Source organism: Littorina saxatilis, linkage group LG8 (genome assembly GCF_037325665.1).
Source record: "Littorina saxatilis isolate snail1 linkage group LG8, US_GU_Lsax_2.0, whole genome shotgun sequence".
NCBI classification, from domain to species: Eukaryota; Metazoa; Mollusca; class Gastropoda; order Littorinimorpha; family Littorinidae; genus Littorina; species Littorina saxatilis.
This window is the reverse complement of record NC_090252.1, coordinates 71,359,242-71,373,808: the sequence shown is the minus strand read 5'-3', so window position 1 is coordinate 71,373,808 and position 14,567 is coordinate 71,359,242. Positions and strand designations below refer to the sequence as shown.

The following is a 14,567-nucleotide window of genomic DNA, read 5'->3' as shown; positions in this document are numbered from 1 at the left end:
ATCTGTACCACGACTGATCGATTTTGCGGCTGCCCGCCTATTATCTAATTAGTCTCGTTTAGCCGTTATCCCATTTTACCCCCATCCCATTTTCGCGACATTTCACAGGCCAAGTGTCTTTTTACCACCATATTTATCATGTACCATTAGCTCCATATCCCATTTTGGCGCAATCCCGTTTCGCCGTTAGCCCATTTCGCCCCATCCAATTTTCGCGACATTTCACAGGCCAAGTGTCATTTTACCACCATGTTATATATCATTTGCTTTACATCCCATTTTCGCGACATTTCACTTGCCAAGTGTCATTTTACCACCGTGTCATACCACTAGCGCCACATTCCATTTTATCGCCATGCCGTTTTGGGATGGCGGCCAAATGGGATGGTGTCAAAATGGGATGTCGCGCTATTGTTATGTCACGGTAGTAAAATGACGCTTGGCTTGTGAAATGTCGCCATCCTGAACTCAGGTCAAAATGAGTTCGGCTCATTCTCTCCCTGACAGGATGCCTTGAGTTTCCTTGTCTGGCAAGGAAACCGATATTTTTTTTACATATTTAGAGCTTTTTGTAATATATTATTGATATATATTAAAGCAGATTCGCGATCGTCGATAATGATTTTTCATTGTGTTTTGTAATTTGTAAATTACAAAGGAATTGATATGTAAGACAGTTTCAAGCGAGCTATTTTTCGCGACTATGGGTGATGTGAACTGTGCTGTGAGGACTATGGGTGATGTGAACTGTGCTGTGAGGACTATGGGTGATGTGAACTGTGCTGTGAGGAATATGGGTGATGTGAACTGTGCTGTGAGGACTATGGGTGATGTGAACTGTGACTGCGGAAGGACAATGAGTGCTGTGAACTGTGACTTGGAGGACTATGGGTGATGTGTTGTGGGTGTGAGCGATGGTTGAGTAGAGGACGTGTGATTGGCGGGGGGAGGGGGGGGGGTAAGAGTGAAATGTTTGACGACTGTTTATCTGCTATATATGTATCAACGTATCAATGAAACGTTTCGCTGGTGTGTGTGTATGTCTGGGGGTGGGCATTGTTGGTAATGATTGATTGACATGTATGTGTAACTAGGGGGGGGGGGATGCACTGATGTGTTTTGTTCACTGTATGTTGACAATCTGTGCATGATTGTTGTAATCATGTTGATGGGGGGTGGGGGGTGGGAGTAATGTAATGTATGATGCACTCTATTGTGTATGTATGGGGGGGGGGGGTATGATGTAATGTATGATGCACTCTGTGTTGCGGTGTTTGATAGTGGATGTATGCTTGTTAGTTGTAGATCTAGTACGATGTTTGAGGTTGTAATGTTTGTGCGGGTGTTATAATGCAATATGTAGCCGTACGAGGGTTCCAGTGTGTGAGTTGTGCATGGCCGGGTGCTAGAGTGCCGCATGAATGAGTAAGTGCATGTGGAGTTGTATGGCTGGGTGGATTGTGGGCTGCGTACGTCCGAGGGGCACATGTAGCCTGAAGTAGTGGGTATGTTGCGTAAGGGTGTGCTGATATTGAACTTCAGTTGTGTTTTGTAAATGCCTATGTATCAGTGTATTATGTCTTGCCACACACATGCCAAATTTCCTTGTATTGACGAGGACAATAAAATTTCTTGTATCTTGTATCTTTACTGTGCAAACAACTCGAAATATGGCAAAAGTGTCACGTGATAATCAACCGTTTGGTTTCGGCGCTCACTGGAGCAGACGATTTTTTCTGTTGACAGTGATGAAACCATATATTACGGTCTCCTTCCGGCAGCAGTCCCAAAATTTCGACTTGTTTTGACCTTAGAACGATGTCTTTATCATAACTGTGAAGAACAGAACGGAGATCACTGTCGAAGTCGGCCAATCTGCAATCATTTTCGTCTTGCAAACACTGATCTCAAATTTAGATCAGTGCTCGCGAAAAACATATGGGAGATAACTCTGTATTTTTGTTTTGATAGATTCGCGTAGGACTGTAGCGTCCGGACAGAGAGACAACTGGCAATAGCCGTGGAGCGATTCTTATCAGAATGAAATGTCGCGACAATGGGATGGGGGCAAAATGGAATGGCGGTGAAACGGCGTGGCGGCCAAATGGGATGGTGTCAAAATGGGATGGCGAACAATTGTTATGACATGTTAGTAAAATGACGCTCGGCTTGTGAAATGTCGCGAAAATGGGATGGGGTAAAAAATGGGACGGCGGCAAAATGTAATTGCACCAAAATGGGATGTGGATCTAAAACCACCCCCACCACTCATCGTAGAGGCTCTAAACAACAAATAATAATAATAATAATAATAAAAGGCATGCATTACTTTGTGGAATGCGATATTTTTACATTATTTTTTACATTTTTACAAATTGCGGTTTTAGGTTCGACGTGATTTGTAAAATGTTTTTACAGTTTTACAAATCACGGGTTAACACCCCCACCCCCACCCCCCCCCCCCCCCTCCAACCCACCCCTGCAAACCCCTATCCACGGATCCAACTAACAAAACCAACACACATAAAAAATAGTTTCGACTACATTTTTTCTCATTCCGCTAACAAGTAGCCGTAGCGATGTATGTGTGTGTGTGTGTGTGTGTGTGTGTCATTGATCATTCCCTCACAACTCAACCATTTTCCCCTTCAAAAACATGGTTTTGCTTTTTAACCGATCACAAACTGGAACCTCAAACAGAGAAGAAAGCACCATCCAAACCTCTCAAGTTAAGAATAAAAAACGCTCGCGCTGGACCCGAGTACTCTTCAGACTGGCTCGCTCCCCCAGTATGAAAGTTTTTGTCTTGTGCACGTTTAAGACCAAGTGATTGCTCTGTGTGAATTACAGGCATTCCCTTTGCTATATACATACATTGCATGCGAGCCGAGGATGTGCGTGGTGACTGGCCTTTCTCTTTTATTTGATCACAGTGAAAAATATACTGCCGACCCTCTTCATAACTTAACAATATAAATGTTTGGAATGCCTGTGGTGTGAATGTTGGTTTCTGAAATTAAACTTGAGCGATTGTTCTGTGTGTGCTGATCTCTACAATCGTAAACGAGTGGCTGGTCTCGGGATCCAACATCTGAGAAAAGTTCCTCATAATATGTTTAATACGGAGTGTGTGCTGCTGGTGCGCGGGTCTGTGGCTTCTTGATTCCAAAGTGCTCGTGCATGTCAAGGTCACAGCCTCTCTTTACGTTCCAAGAGGTAAGAAGCCGGCTGGCTTCCCTTTCACCCCTGTGCGCCACAGGCGTTTGACTTTAGATCGTAATGGCTTGAAACATCGAGCCCTTTTGATCTAAACTTAAATGCCTACAGTGCTAACTTCGCTCGTTCATAAAATTAGGTCGCGCAGCACGCGAACTGGCACACGCAGCGTATGTGTGCTCAGGCCGGCCCAGTGTGACTCTCGGGGTTAGCTGTGTAGTGTAATAATAGACCAAATCCCCAGACTGCTGAGTCACATTGGGCCGGCCTGTTTGTGTGTGCGTGTGATGATGCGGGAAATAACTAGCGCATTAACGCGCAAAGCCTGGTGTCTCAAACCACCCGCTGGCTGGCTGTTCTATCAGGCTGCCTGGCTGGCTGTTGCTCCGTGTGAATTCCTCCCACCGCCAAGTCGTTTTTGTGGTTTATTTCGCATTTAGGTCCCAGGTAACATTATGAAGTTTTAATGCGACCAATCGGACCTATTATCAAGTTAGTGTATCAACTTTTGAACGAACTGCGCCCAGTAGTTTCCCAGCAATAAGCTGTTAAGTCGAGACAGACACACACATACACACATAATTAAAGTCTGCTGAGCCCAAGTACTAGCGTACTCGGGGATAAAACGAGTATTTTATTCATTCGTTCGGCCCGGACGTGAAAAACACCAAATTTCGCCTTTCCAGCCGTTGTTTAGCACGCGACCGCTGAGCCGAAATGTGACGTCACTATAGTCTTGGTTTTTTACTCAGGACGCGTCCGTCTTCTGCGCAAACAGTTTATAGCGGCTTCATTGTGAAGACTTGTGAGCATCTGAGATGGTACCCGACAAAACAAACTGTAAATCCACGCCTATCAAATATTTTTTTTTTCTTTTTCTTCAAAAGCTATTTGCAAAATGAACAATCTATATGTCCATAACACATACTTTGATTAAAGTGAACTCGACTAAACAGCAAAGACCAATTTCTATCTTCCGTTTTTGCGACGACGACAAATTGCTCCATTTTCCAGCCGGAACGTCTCGCAAAGGCCCCGTCCCGACTGTGTGAGGGGAAAAAAAGAAGGTCACCGTCACTTGTCGTCGTGCTGAGTTGTCGGGCGTCTTCCCCGCAACCTCACTAATAACCTAGATCCCTCTCTCGACTTTTTCTCAAGATTTCTATTCATTCAAAATATTCGAACAGTATATCATTGAATATCCCTGCTACCACAATAAAAGGTACTCTGGCCATCATAACTCCGCTATTTGCCCCTTCAGAAACATGTTTTGCCTTTTAACAGACCACATAATGCTGGAACCTAAAACAGAATTGAAAACACCACCCAAACACCCTTCAGTCAAGAAAAACCGATTAATGTATGCATTCGTTCGGCCCCAACGTGAAAAGCACCAAATTTCGCCTTCGCAGACGTTGTTTAATTCAACACGGTTCCGGACCGCTGCGCGGAAAAGTGACATCACTCTAGTCTTGGTTTTGAACTTCGTAAGCGTCCGTCTTCTGCGCAAACAGTTTATAGTGGCTTCTTTGCAAAGACTTATGAGCATCTGAGATGATGCCCGACAAAAAACACACTGTAAATCCATTCATTTTTTTCTTCTTCAAAAGCTATTTGCAAAATGAACAATCTATACGTCCATAATACATACTTTGTTTAAAGTGAACTCGACTTAGCAGCAAAGAGCAATTTTTATCTTCCGTTTTGGCGACGACGACAAATTGCTCCATTTTCCAGTTGGAACGGCTCGCAAAGGCCCCGTCCCGGCTGTGTGAGAGGGAAAAAATGTCACCGTCACTTGTCGTCGTGCTGAGTTGTCGGCCGTCTTCCCCACAACGTCTATACTGCCTTGCCTGGTGGACGACCCTGCAGAAGGCACTTTACCTCTATTTAATGAAGCAGACTGTTTCTGATGTGTTTCAGCATGGAGAAGATGGTAAGCATACGGTACCTCGGGAAAATCATCAGTTTGATCCTGGAGGAACTAACAAAGAAAGGCCTTCTCTTCCGGTCACGTTCGAAGCAGTTCAATTCAAAGCGAGGAGACTTTACTCGTGATATGGTCTCGCTCGTAGAAAGGTCAGAGTTGTATACTTGTTTTGCTATTTATGTTTATTACTACTGTAAGAAAAGCTATGAAGACTACAACAAAGTTGACATTGTTATTGTTGTTGTTGTTGTGGCTGTTGTTGTTGTTGTGGTTGTTGTTGTTGTTGTTGTTGTTGTTGTTGTTGTTACTGTTGCACGTTCACACCACACACATTTTGTGTCAGCAAAAGATCCCATAGCCGTGAGCTATTTTGTTTTTCATGAATACAGTTCATTCATTTCAAACCGTCATCTTGCCCAGCGGTTTAGGGGCACTTTCGACGACAGACAGCAGGGGCTTTTGAATTTAACGAGCACTACATACAATCGTGCCTAGAAACCCCACAAATGACAAATATGTAGAGGAAGTTAAACAATATATGTATTGGCATCGAGATACGTCACCTGGTGCAATGTGACACATTTCGCACCCAAATTAAGGCATTCATTCCCGTGTCATGTCATTCACATTTTCTAAGACATTTAAAGTCGTCCACTTGACTATCTGGCACATAAAGTACGCTGTATTACAATTATAATGGTTTGCTTAAAAACTCTCAGGATATTATATATGCTTAAATACTAGACATACTTCGATTAATAATGTTTGGTTGTTGCAGGTATTTGTTCAGATGGTCTGCAATGTTCCAGAAGGAGGTTTTAAACTCCATCATAAGATTGTTAACTTACGTCCAAAACCACCACATTGTCGCATGTCTACAAACAAATGATTAATCTAACTACTGCCGAAGTTTCATTTGTGTGTATCTACTTGCGTACATTTGCTAGCCATATGTAAACACACGAGAACAAGTTGTAACTGTTTTGATTTATCCTCCATGTCCCAAACATTGTTTAATGATTAATAAAACTTGAACAGGTTATTTGTATGTGCCAATGCTGGGCAGCTGGTGCAGTTGGTAATATTTCCTAAATAAGCTCTTTTTTTGCAGTGAAAAGAAGAAGGACTTCTCACTAACACAAGTTGTGCTGAAGAGGATTCAAGAAAACAAGAACACGACAATTGAAGACTGCAGAATTGTGCAGTATGTTACGAGGATCGTCTTGGAACGTGCAGCCCACTTGGCTGCGGCAGGTGAGCCATTTAGCTTGCAGTCAAAAATTGACCTTTTGTGTGTGCTTATAAATCGGATATAAGTATGCACAAAGCCACTAAGAAACGCTTTAAATCAGTAATTAGTGTTCGCATTGTTCTTGTCTGTATTATGCCAAAGATGAGTGAAATGTGAACATTTTTATTTGTATGAAACATTAAACTGATGGCCGCTATTATTTTTACCTTGTAAAACAATATTTTTAACACACCTGAGTTATGAAGATACATGTAGTCTAAGAAATAAGTAATGTTCGGAAAACAAAACCTGAGGTTCTCTTGGATGTTTCATGTACAAAGAAAACCCCTCCAAGGTTCACACTCTTATAGGTGTTGATGATCAGAAGACGTGATCGAAATGTGGCTAGTTTTCGTCAAATGTCAAGGCCGGAGCATGGCAATGTTTGCGGGAGAAGATCTATCACTGCTGAAAATATTCATTAAGCTACCAAGAAAAAAGTCTTGACCTCATCAAGCTATGTCTTTGTTTGAGCTGATGTCACATCTTAATGTGTAGGGTATACTAATCGTGATTACATCATGTTATGATGTTTAGAATGAGGTCAATTAAGTGTGTGAGTGCACATTGTTCATTTTGACTAGACTGATTACACCATGTTCTATTGTCAACTCATATTGGGAATTCCCAGAGATTTTATTTGTTAAAGACATCGGACATCGACTGACCAACAAAATAAATTGCTTTAATATTTTGCCTGTGATATTTTTAGAATCTTTTGAAGCAAGTGTTAAAATATTAGAGAAATCAATCTAACAGACTTTATGTTACAGAATTTTGAATATGACGACATGTCAAGAATCCGATAAACGAGGGTTGGTTAATTGAATGAAGTATCTGTCCGATCAGTTACAATCACAGGACCGATTTTAGAAGTAATACTGTATACTCCCTGGTTTACGTGTGTTGTGATGATGTGATGTTGTCTTTCCTAAATGGCTGGAAATAGCGTTATTACATGACGTGTTCGTAGGCATAAATTACAATAATTTCTCAATTCCCATGAACAAATTTCCAGGAGTATCTAAGAGATGTAACCAAAAAATGACACAATGCCGAGCAGAGTCCACATAATAACATTAAAAACAAAAAACTATTCATTGTGATATTTTGGCACCGACCTGCAAAACGTACCATTACCCCATCAAATTATTATAAACCTCATTTTGAAAAATGACATCCACAAAAAAAAAACATACACGCGCGCACACGGTTACGTCCGAATGCAAAAAATTGTACCAGAGTAGTATAGTTTGAAATTTTCTGACGTTATACTAATTTTATCTTTTTTAGAGTATGGTCACTTTTACCCCTTCTGATTTTTTTGAAAATGGGGGTAATGGTACGTCTTGCAGGTCGGTGCAAAAACGTCTTGCTAAATTGTTTTATTTTGTTGACATGCGATTGTGTGGATTCGGTTCGACATTGTGTCATTTATTTTAGTCGCTCAGATGTTCCAGGAAATATTGTCATGCGAATTGAGAAACTGATTTAATTTTAGCCCATGAAAACGTCACGTTATTACGCTATTTCCAGTCATATAGGAAAGACATGTTTACAATACATCAAACACATCATCACAAAAAACGTAAACCAGGGATTAAAACCATTTTCAAAAGAGTTCATGTGAATATAATTTACCGGCCATATACCCCATTGAACTACCTAAACCTCGTTTATATGATTCTTGGCATACATGTAGAGGTTACATGCCGAATCTCAGTGAATATTAAAAGTAATGGCCGAAGTTTAGTGGATCATGAAAAATGCGAGCTTCAGCGAGTTTTTTCATGACCGCGAACTGAGACCATTACTTTTAATATTTACTGAGACGAGGTGTGTAATCTATTTATTCCTCCTTTCTTAATTTTTTCAAAGAGAAAAGTTTTTTTTGTGCCACATTTTGATCGAGTCATAATCAGTCTACCTGCGGGTAAAGAGTTCCCTGAAAATCATTACATTCTACTAACACCAAACAGCAGTTTATATGGTTCGGAATTTAAAAAATCAAGTACATAGTTATGCTGTTTGTCTGCTGAGGTGATAATAGTAGTTACCGTTAGATGTGGCTGTGATATCCACATGTATCAGTCACAATGTTTCAAAAGGAGGAATCATATCAGATCGAGGCGTAAGCCGAAATCTGATATGTTTCCGCCTTTTGAGACATTGTGACTGATAAAATTAATGTGGATATCACAGCCACATCTAATGATAACGAATTTATTGCGTTTTGTTTTGGACAGTTTAATTCATGCATCCTTTTTCAAAATAAACAAGACAGGCTCTTCCGTAAACCTCCCGTCGGTAGCTGCTGAGGAGTCTTCTTTGGGATCACCTCAAGGTCTCGGCCAACCAAGACTATGGCATGCTCGTAGCAAAGCCGCCGAATGGTACCGTAAACCAAGAATAGTGACGTAAGAGAATAGAATGTCGTCTTTTGATTTGGAACGTGACGTGTGACAACTCGGATGGTCGTTTTCACTGAACGATGGACATTGAAGTGATCAGAATTTGAGAGAATTGTCTTTTACTTTCACATAACTGTCCCTGTTGAAAGACTTGCGATTATGTAACAATGCGCGAGTTGCAATAGGAATTATGCACAGTGAATGTGACCTCTTCCACTTCCAGTCTCTCTCCCTTTCATTCCCTCTGTTTTCTTCATCGAGTCGTCAAGTCAGTTACGTTTTAATCTCAGGGCTGGTGCGATGTGAACCATTGTGCCTGCAGACACTTTTGCATCTATCTCGCTAGGGGGTGAAATCTCTTTCAAATTGTAGTCAAAGTTATCCAGTTCTCACAAGTGTCTGCTGCTTGTGTCTCTTGTTGTTTTTCTGCTAAATTGCCATTCAATGCAACCCCCGTCGGTAAGACTTCAGATCCAATTTCTAGGACACATGACTGCGTACAAAAGATTGGGCATGCTTTTCTCTTTTTTGACGATTTGCCTTTTCGCTTGTTGTGTACTCAATTCTTCATCAAAGAATGTTTATGGGAAATATCTCGCTCCACTATTTTTGAAGTGACCGTCTAAAGATGGCGCCCATAAGTGATTAGTCACTTCCTGCGAGATATCACTTGGCTATGACGACTTCCTGCGATATATCAATTGATATAGGGTGCATTTTTGATCAATGTTAGTTTAAGTTTCATCATGTGACCCATAAAAACGCAATAATGTAAGATGTTTGGTGGCTTGTTGACAGACCAGCTTTTTTATTGGTCCGAGGGGACAATATCGTCTTTTGTTTCATCTGTATCAACCAAGGCCGAAGGCCGCTGTTGATAGATATGTGACAAAAGGCGATATGCTCCCCGAGGACCAACACAAAAACGCTGGTCTGACACTGAATCATAAATTGCCTATACAAAAAGGTAGGACTCTTGGTGTTCCCAGACAAGACAGAATCTGTCACAAATGTTCATCAGGTGACCTTGGGGACGAGTTCCATTATATTTTTGTATGTCCTTTTTTTACCAATTATAGAAAACAGTTGTTACGGTGCTATTATTATGCCCGCCCCAATTCAGTTAAATTCAAAGAGCTTTTTTCCACTTCAAAAAAGAGTTTATTGCTAAAACTCGCAAAGTTCATGACACTTGTCATGGACTGTTTGAGAAGCGAGTAAAATTTAATTCTCTTTTAGCTTTATACTCCGATATCTGTTTTGTGTTGTTTGTAATAGTATTTTTGTCCTGATGTTAACTCACCCTCCACCCCCCCCCCCCCCCCCCTCCCCCTTCCCCCCATTTCCCATAGTAAAGAAATGTATGTAATCACTTTGCACTTGTAGTGTTTTATTATTATTATTATTATTATTATTATTATTATTATTATTATTATTATTACTATTAATTATTATTATTGTTGAATTGTTTCTTGTATTGTTTTTGCTCTCCCTCACCCCTCAACTCCCTTTTCTGTACATAGTCTGATTTCTTTTTGTTTTAGTTCCTTTTATTTGGTGTTGAATGAAATGTGTTTTTACTGTGTTTTTTAATTTTCCATGTACCCTCACGGGGTTTTATTGGAATAATAAAACTTGACTTGACTTGACAACAAGCCAGCAAACATAGTTTTTGTCATCATTTTAGAAACACGAATCCAAAGTCGCGATGGTTTCTGACATTAAACAATCAGCCTCATTGGCTTTTACTTTGACAATCCACGTTTCACCTGAAAGCTTACAAACCATTCACCACCTCGACTTGTTACATGGGCAACAGCGTTATTTATTCCCTAGCTGGTTATAATTAAAAACTCGTGAACATGATGACAAAGGCAAATACTTTTGTGTTCGATTCATGTTTTGGTATCACGAAGGAAATTTTCTTCCGTCATATTGAGTTGCAGACGAACTTTTGCCCCAGTGCTCCAACGTCAAAGACTATATGCAGTTCTGCCGGTTTTGTGAGGCAAGACAGTGTATGGAACCTTCATTTTCTTGACATTCAAGGATGTGTGCAATGCTTGCATGTGTTCTGCTTATAAAATGAAATATAGTTGATAACTGACCGACAGATTGCAGTCTTTTTGTAGGGTTGCCAATGAGTCGAAATCTGGAAAGGATACAACTCTATTCTATACACAAAGTATGAGTGTTATTTGACTTGATGGTTCAGTTGTACAAATAAGATTTCAATTCAGAAAACAGTTGAACTCGGATTTCGGTTGTTCAAGCCTGTTGTTTGTATAAATGCAGTATGCTTGTGTTGTCTGCTCCAGATATGTATATTGTGTACATTTGAACATTGGGAACTTTTCAGTCACTAAAAGTAGAACCCACAAAGTGTAGCTTCTTAACCCATGAGATATCGAGGATTCAGGCTTGTTACTGGGAGGTTATCTGTTTGGTTACTGGGTGTTTACAAAAAAAATAAATACCCCTTGCAGTTTACATATGTAAAGAAGTAGATGGGGGAATAATCTTTTTTTTAAATCTGTATGTTTACTTGTTTCATTACATTCTGAAATTAACACAGACAAAACATGAGCACAATATGAGCGTTTAATCACTGTCGTATCAGTGTTTTTAAATGAAACACTTATGGGGGGAGAGAGGGGGGGGGGGGGGGGTCTGTAAAATAAGAAAAGCTGAAACGCAACAAGTTTGGTATGTCATTGAAAAGAATAATCAAATTTGTATCCAAAACAGTTTTGTTCCCCTATATCTTGTCTAACAATGTCGTTATGGCATGCTGAACAGTGTACTTGTCATTCCTCTTAGAAACCATTAATGGCGATTTTTGCCGCCGTTTAAGCAGTAAATGACAACCAAAAAAACGGTACATTTCAGTAACTGCTCAACGCATATCGCCTCCAAACTTGTTTGTGATTTGTGGAGAATGAAACTTTTACTTTTCAGCATGCCATATCGTCATTGTTAGAGAAGATAGGGAAACAAATCTGACTGTTTTAGATACAAATTTGATCGTTCGTTCTAATGACATAAAACAAACTTGATATTTTTTAACTTTATTTTAAAGGGATAATATGTAACAAGAAAACTCATATCGCCCCAAGAGCTATTTAGTTCAGGTTCGGGGTTGTAATTATGTAACCACACACAAGGAATACCTTAAAATAAACGTTTGAGCGCTAAGTTACTCCAATTGAAAACGGCTGTGTTTTGAGTAGGCATCCCGGACTATAATTCTCATTGGGAAGTTCTTTGTGCGAGTCATAATTTTCATCCTACCTTTCGACACTGAGTATTTCATGCACTATTCATAGAGATACACATCTAACATTGAGACGAGAGCTACAGAATTCTTTTTCGGAGTTGAATAGATGACAATACACACGAGGAAGGTCTTAGAATTATTGTTTGAGCGTTCTGTTTTCAAATCTGAATGCTCTGTTTGGTAGTCATTGCAGACCTTGATATTCTCAAATCGACATTGTGTCTGTTTCTGTTGTGCGACGCGTTTTAGCGCTGTTTGGCTCGGAATGTGCATGTGTAAGCTAGACTGTATACTTGACTTCCTTAATCCAACGGTCTTGGTCCACGTTGACGAATGGGTGTCTATGAAACTAAATGAATAATTATGACGACCGGAAGTCCTGACTCCTGACAGAAGAGCTGGGCGATGCAAACCGCTTGCTGATTAAAATTCATGTAATTATTGTGCATAGTTTCGGAGCCGTTTTGAGCAAAGCATTGCAGGTGTTTTAAACTAAAGCACAGCGAATGTCCCTTGAAGTTTTTAAGGTCCAAATCGTCAGGAAGCTCCACAAAATGGCGGATTAGACCGTATATCTTTAATTTGTTTTGGTCGACTTTAATTCGGGAACCTTCTTTTTGCGAATGTGATGTTTGGGGGTGTCTGTGTTGTAAGTTCCACTGAATCAACACTACCTTATGTAAAATCAGTCTGTTTGCTTAATATTGCAGGGGAATGAATGGCCTTTTTTGTCATTAACTGGTTTCACAATGAACGGCCTCATCACAAGGATCTGCACTGAAACGCGTCTGCCTAGTATTTTAATGACGAGTAGTATAGATTCTCCAACAAATGTCTTGTTATGGAAAAATATTATTGGTTGTTTGTCATACTGTCTGTCGTTTATCCGGGTTTAAAAAAAAAAGTCTTTAGTGGTGGATTGTTTTGCAATCCAGAACAGAAAAAGTTTATTGCGTCAGTTAGTGATGAAAGCCGTTAAAAACAATTTGCGGTTGCTTTAAACGCAAAAATCACATTTACATAATTGTTTCAATATTGCATTAAAAAATTTCTTTTTTTCGTAATCCGTTCATTAATCCTTTCTTCACACACACACACACACACACACACACACACACACACACACACACACACACACACACACACCACACACACGCATACACACACACACACGCATACACACACACACACATACACACACACACACACACATACACACACACACATACACACACACACACACACACGCACACACACACACACACACACACACACACACACACACGCCCGCGCATTCGTACCTTCCTAAGGTCTAGAGAATAAGAACAGCATCACTGTGCATTTGAACAGGATCAAAATAAATCTGTGTACAGAATGTTTCATTCAGGTATTGAAATGTACACTTTCCTACATATGTATTATAACAATAATATTCACGCACACTGAGAAAGGGAGACAAAAGTCATCTCTTGTCCTTAGTAGATCATTTCGCCAAGTACGACCTAAGCGTTTAAGTACGTCCAACAAACTTACAATCAAAGCTACAATAACTAAATTTGATATCAGTCACAGTTTGTTTGTTTTGTGTTTTTTCTCGTATACAGGTCTGGCCACACTCATCAATCGCATTGGTCAGCCTGAGGAGACGGTGGTGGTGGCAATAGGCGGCTTGTCACTAGACATCTATCATCCCTATTTCAAACAAGTTCTGGAAGCAAAAACTTGGAAGCTTGTGAAACCAGGACTCAAGGTAGTTTTTGGATTATGTCTTACTATCATAATCATTTCTATTTGCAAAGGGAAGCTTTTCGGCGTTCCTAAATTCACACCTGGTATATAACATGAAATAGAGAACGACACACAAGTTGCAAAATGTGATTTCAAAACATTTAGGCAATATATTTGCTTCAAACCTGATATTATTTGGGCGACTTCGCGAGTGAGTAAGTGTGCGTGTGTGTGTGTGTGTGTGTGTGTGTGTGTTTGTGTGTGTGTTTGTGTGTGTGTGTGAGTGTGTGTGTGTGTTTCTGTGTGTCGGGGAAGGGCTCCTAATTTGGACCACTTTTTACATTTAGTCAAGTTATGACTAAATGTTTTAACATCGAGGGGGGAATCGAGACGAGGGTCGTGGTGTATGTGCGTGTGTCTGTGTGTGTGTGTGTGTGTGTGTGTGTGTGTGTGTGTGTGTAGAGCGATTCAGACTAAACTACTGGACCGATCTTTATGAAATTTGACATGAGAGTTCCTGGGTATGAAATCCCCGAACGTTTTTTCATTTTTTTTATAAATGTCTTTGATGACGTCATATCTGGCTTTTCGTGAAAGTTGAGGCGGCACTGTCACGCCCTCATTTTTCAACCAAATTGGTTGAAATTTTGGTCAAGTAATCTTCGACAAAGCCCGGACTTCGGTATTGCATTTCAGCTTGGTTGCTTAAAAATT

General features: G+C 40.3%; 1 protein-coding gene across 1 annotated transcript in view; it reads left to right on the top strand.

Moving 5' to 3' along the window:
* The first annotated feature begins 733 nt into the window (after positions 1-733).
* Positions 734-14,567, top strand: part of LOC138974856 (hexokinase type 2-like) — a 28,711-nt gene continuing 14,877 nt past the window's right edge. Inside the window, exons 1-4 of the mRNA XM_070347580.1 lie at positions 734-891; positions 5,140-5,295; positions 6,258-6,400; positions 13,730-13,875. Coding sequence (XP_070203681.1) covers positions 734-891; positions 5,140-5,295; positions 6,258-6,400; positions 13,730-13,875 — 603 coding nt within the window. The remainder of the gene's footprint in view (positions 892-5,139; positions 5,296-6,257; positions 6,401-13,729; positions 13,876-14,567) is intronic.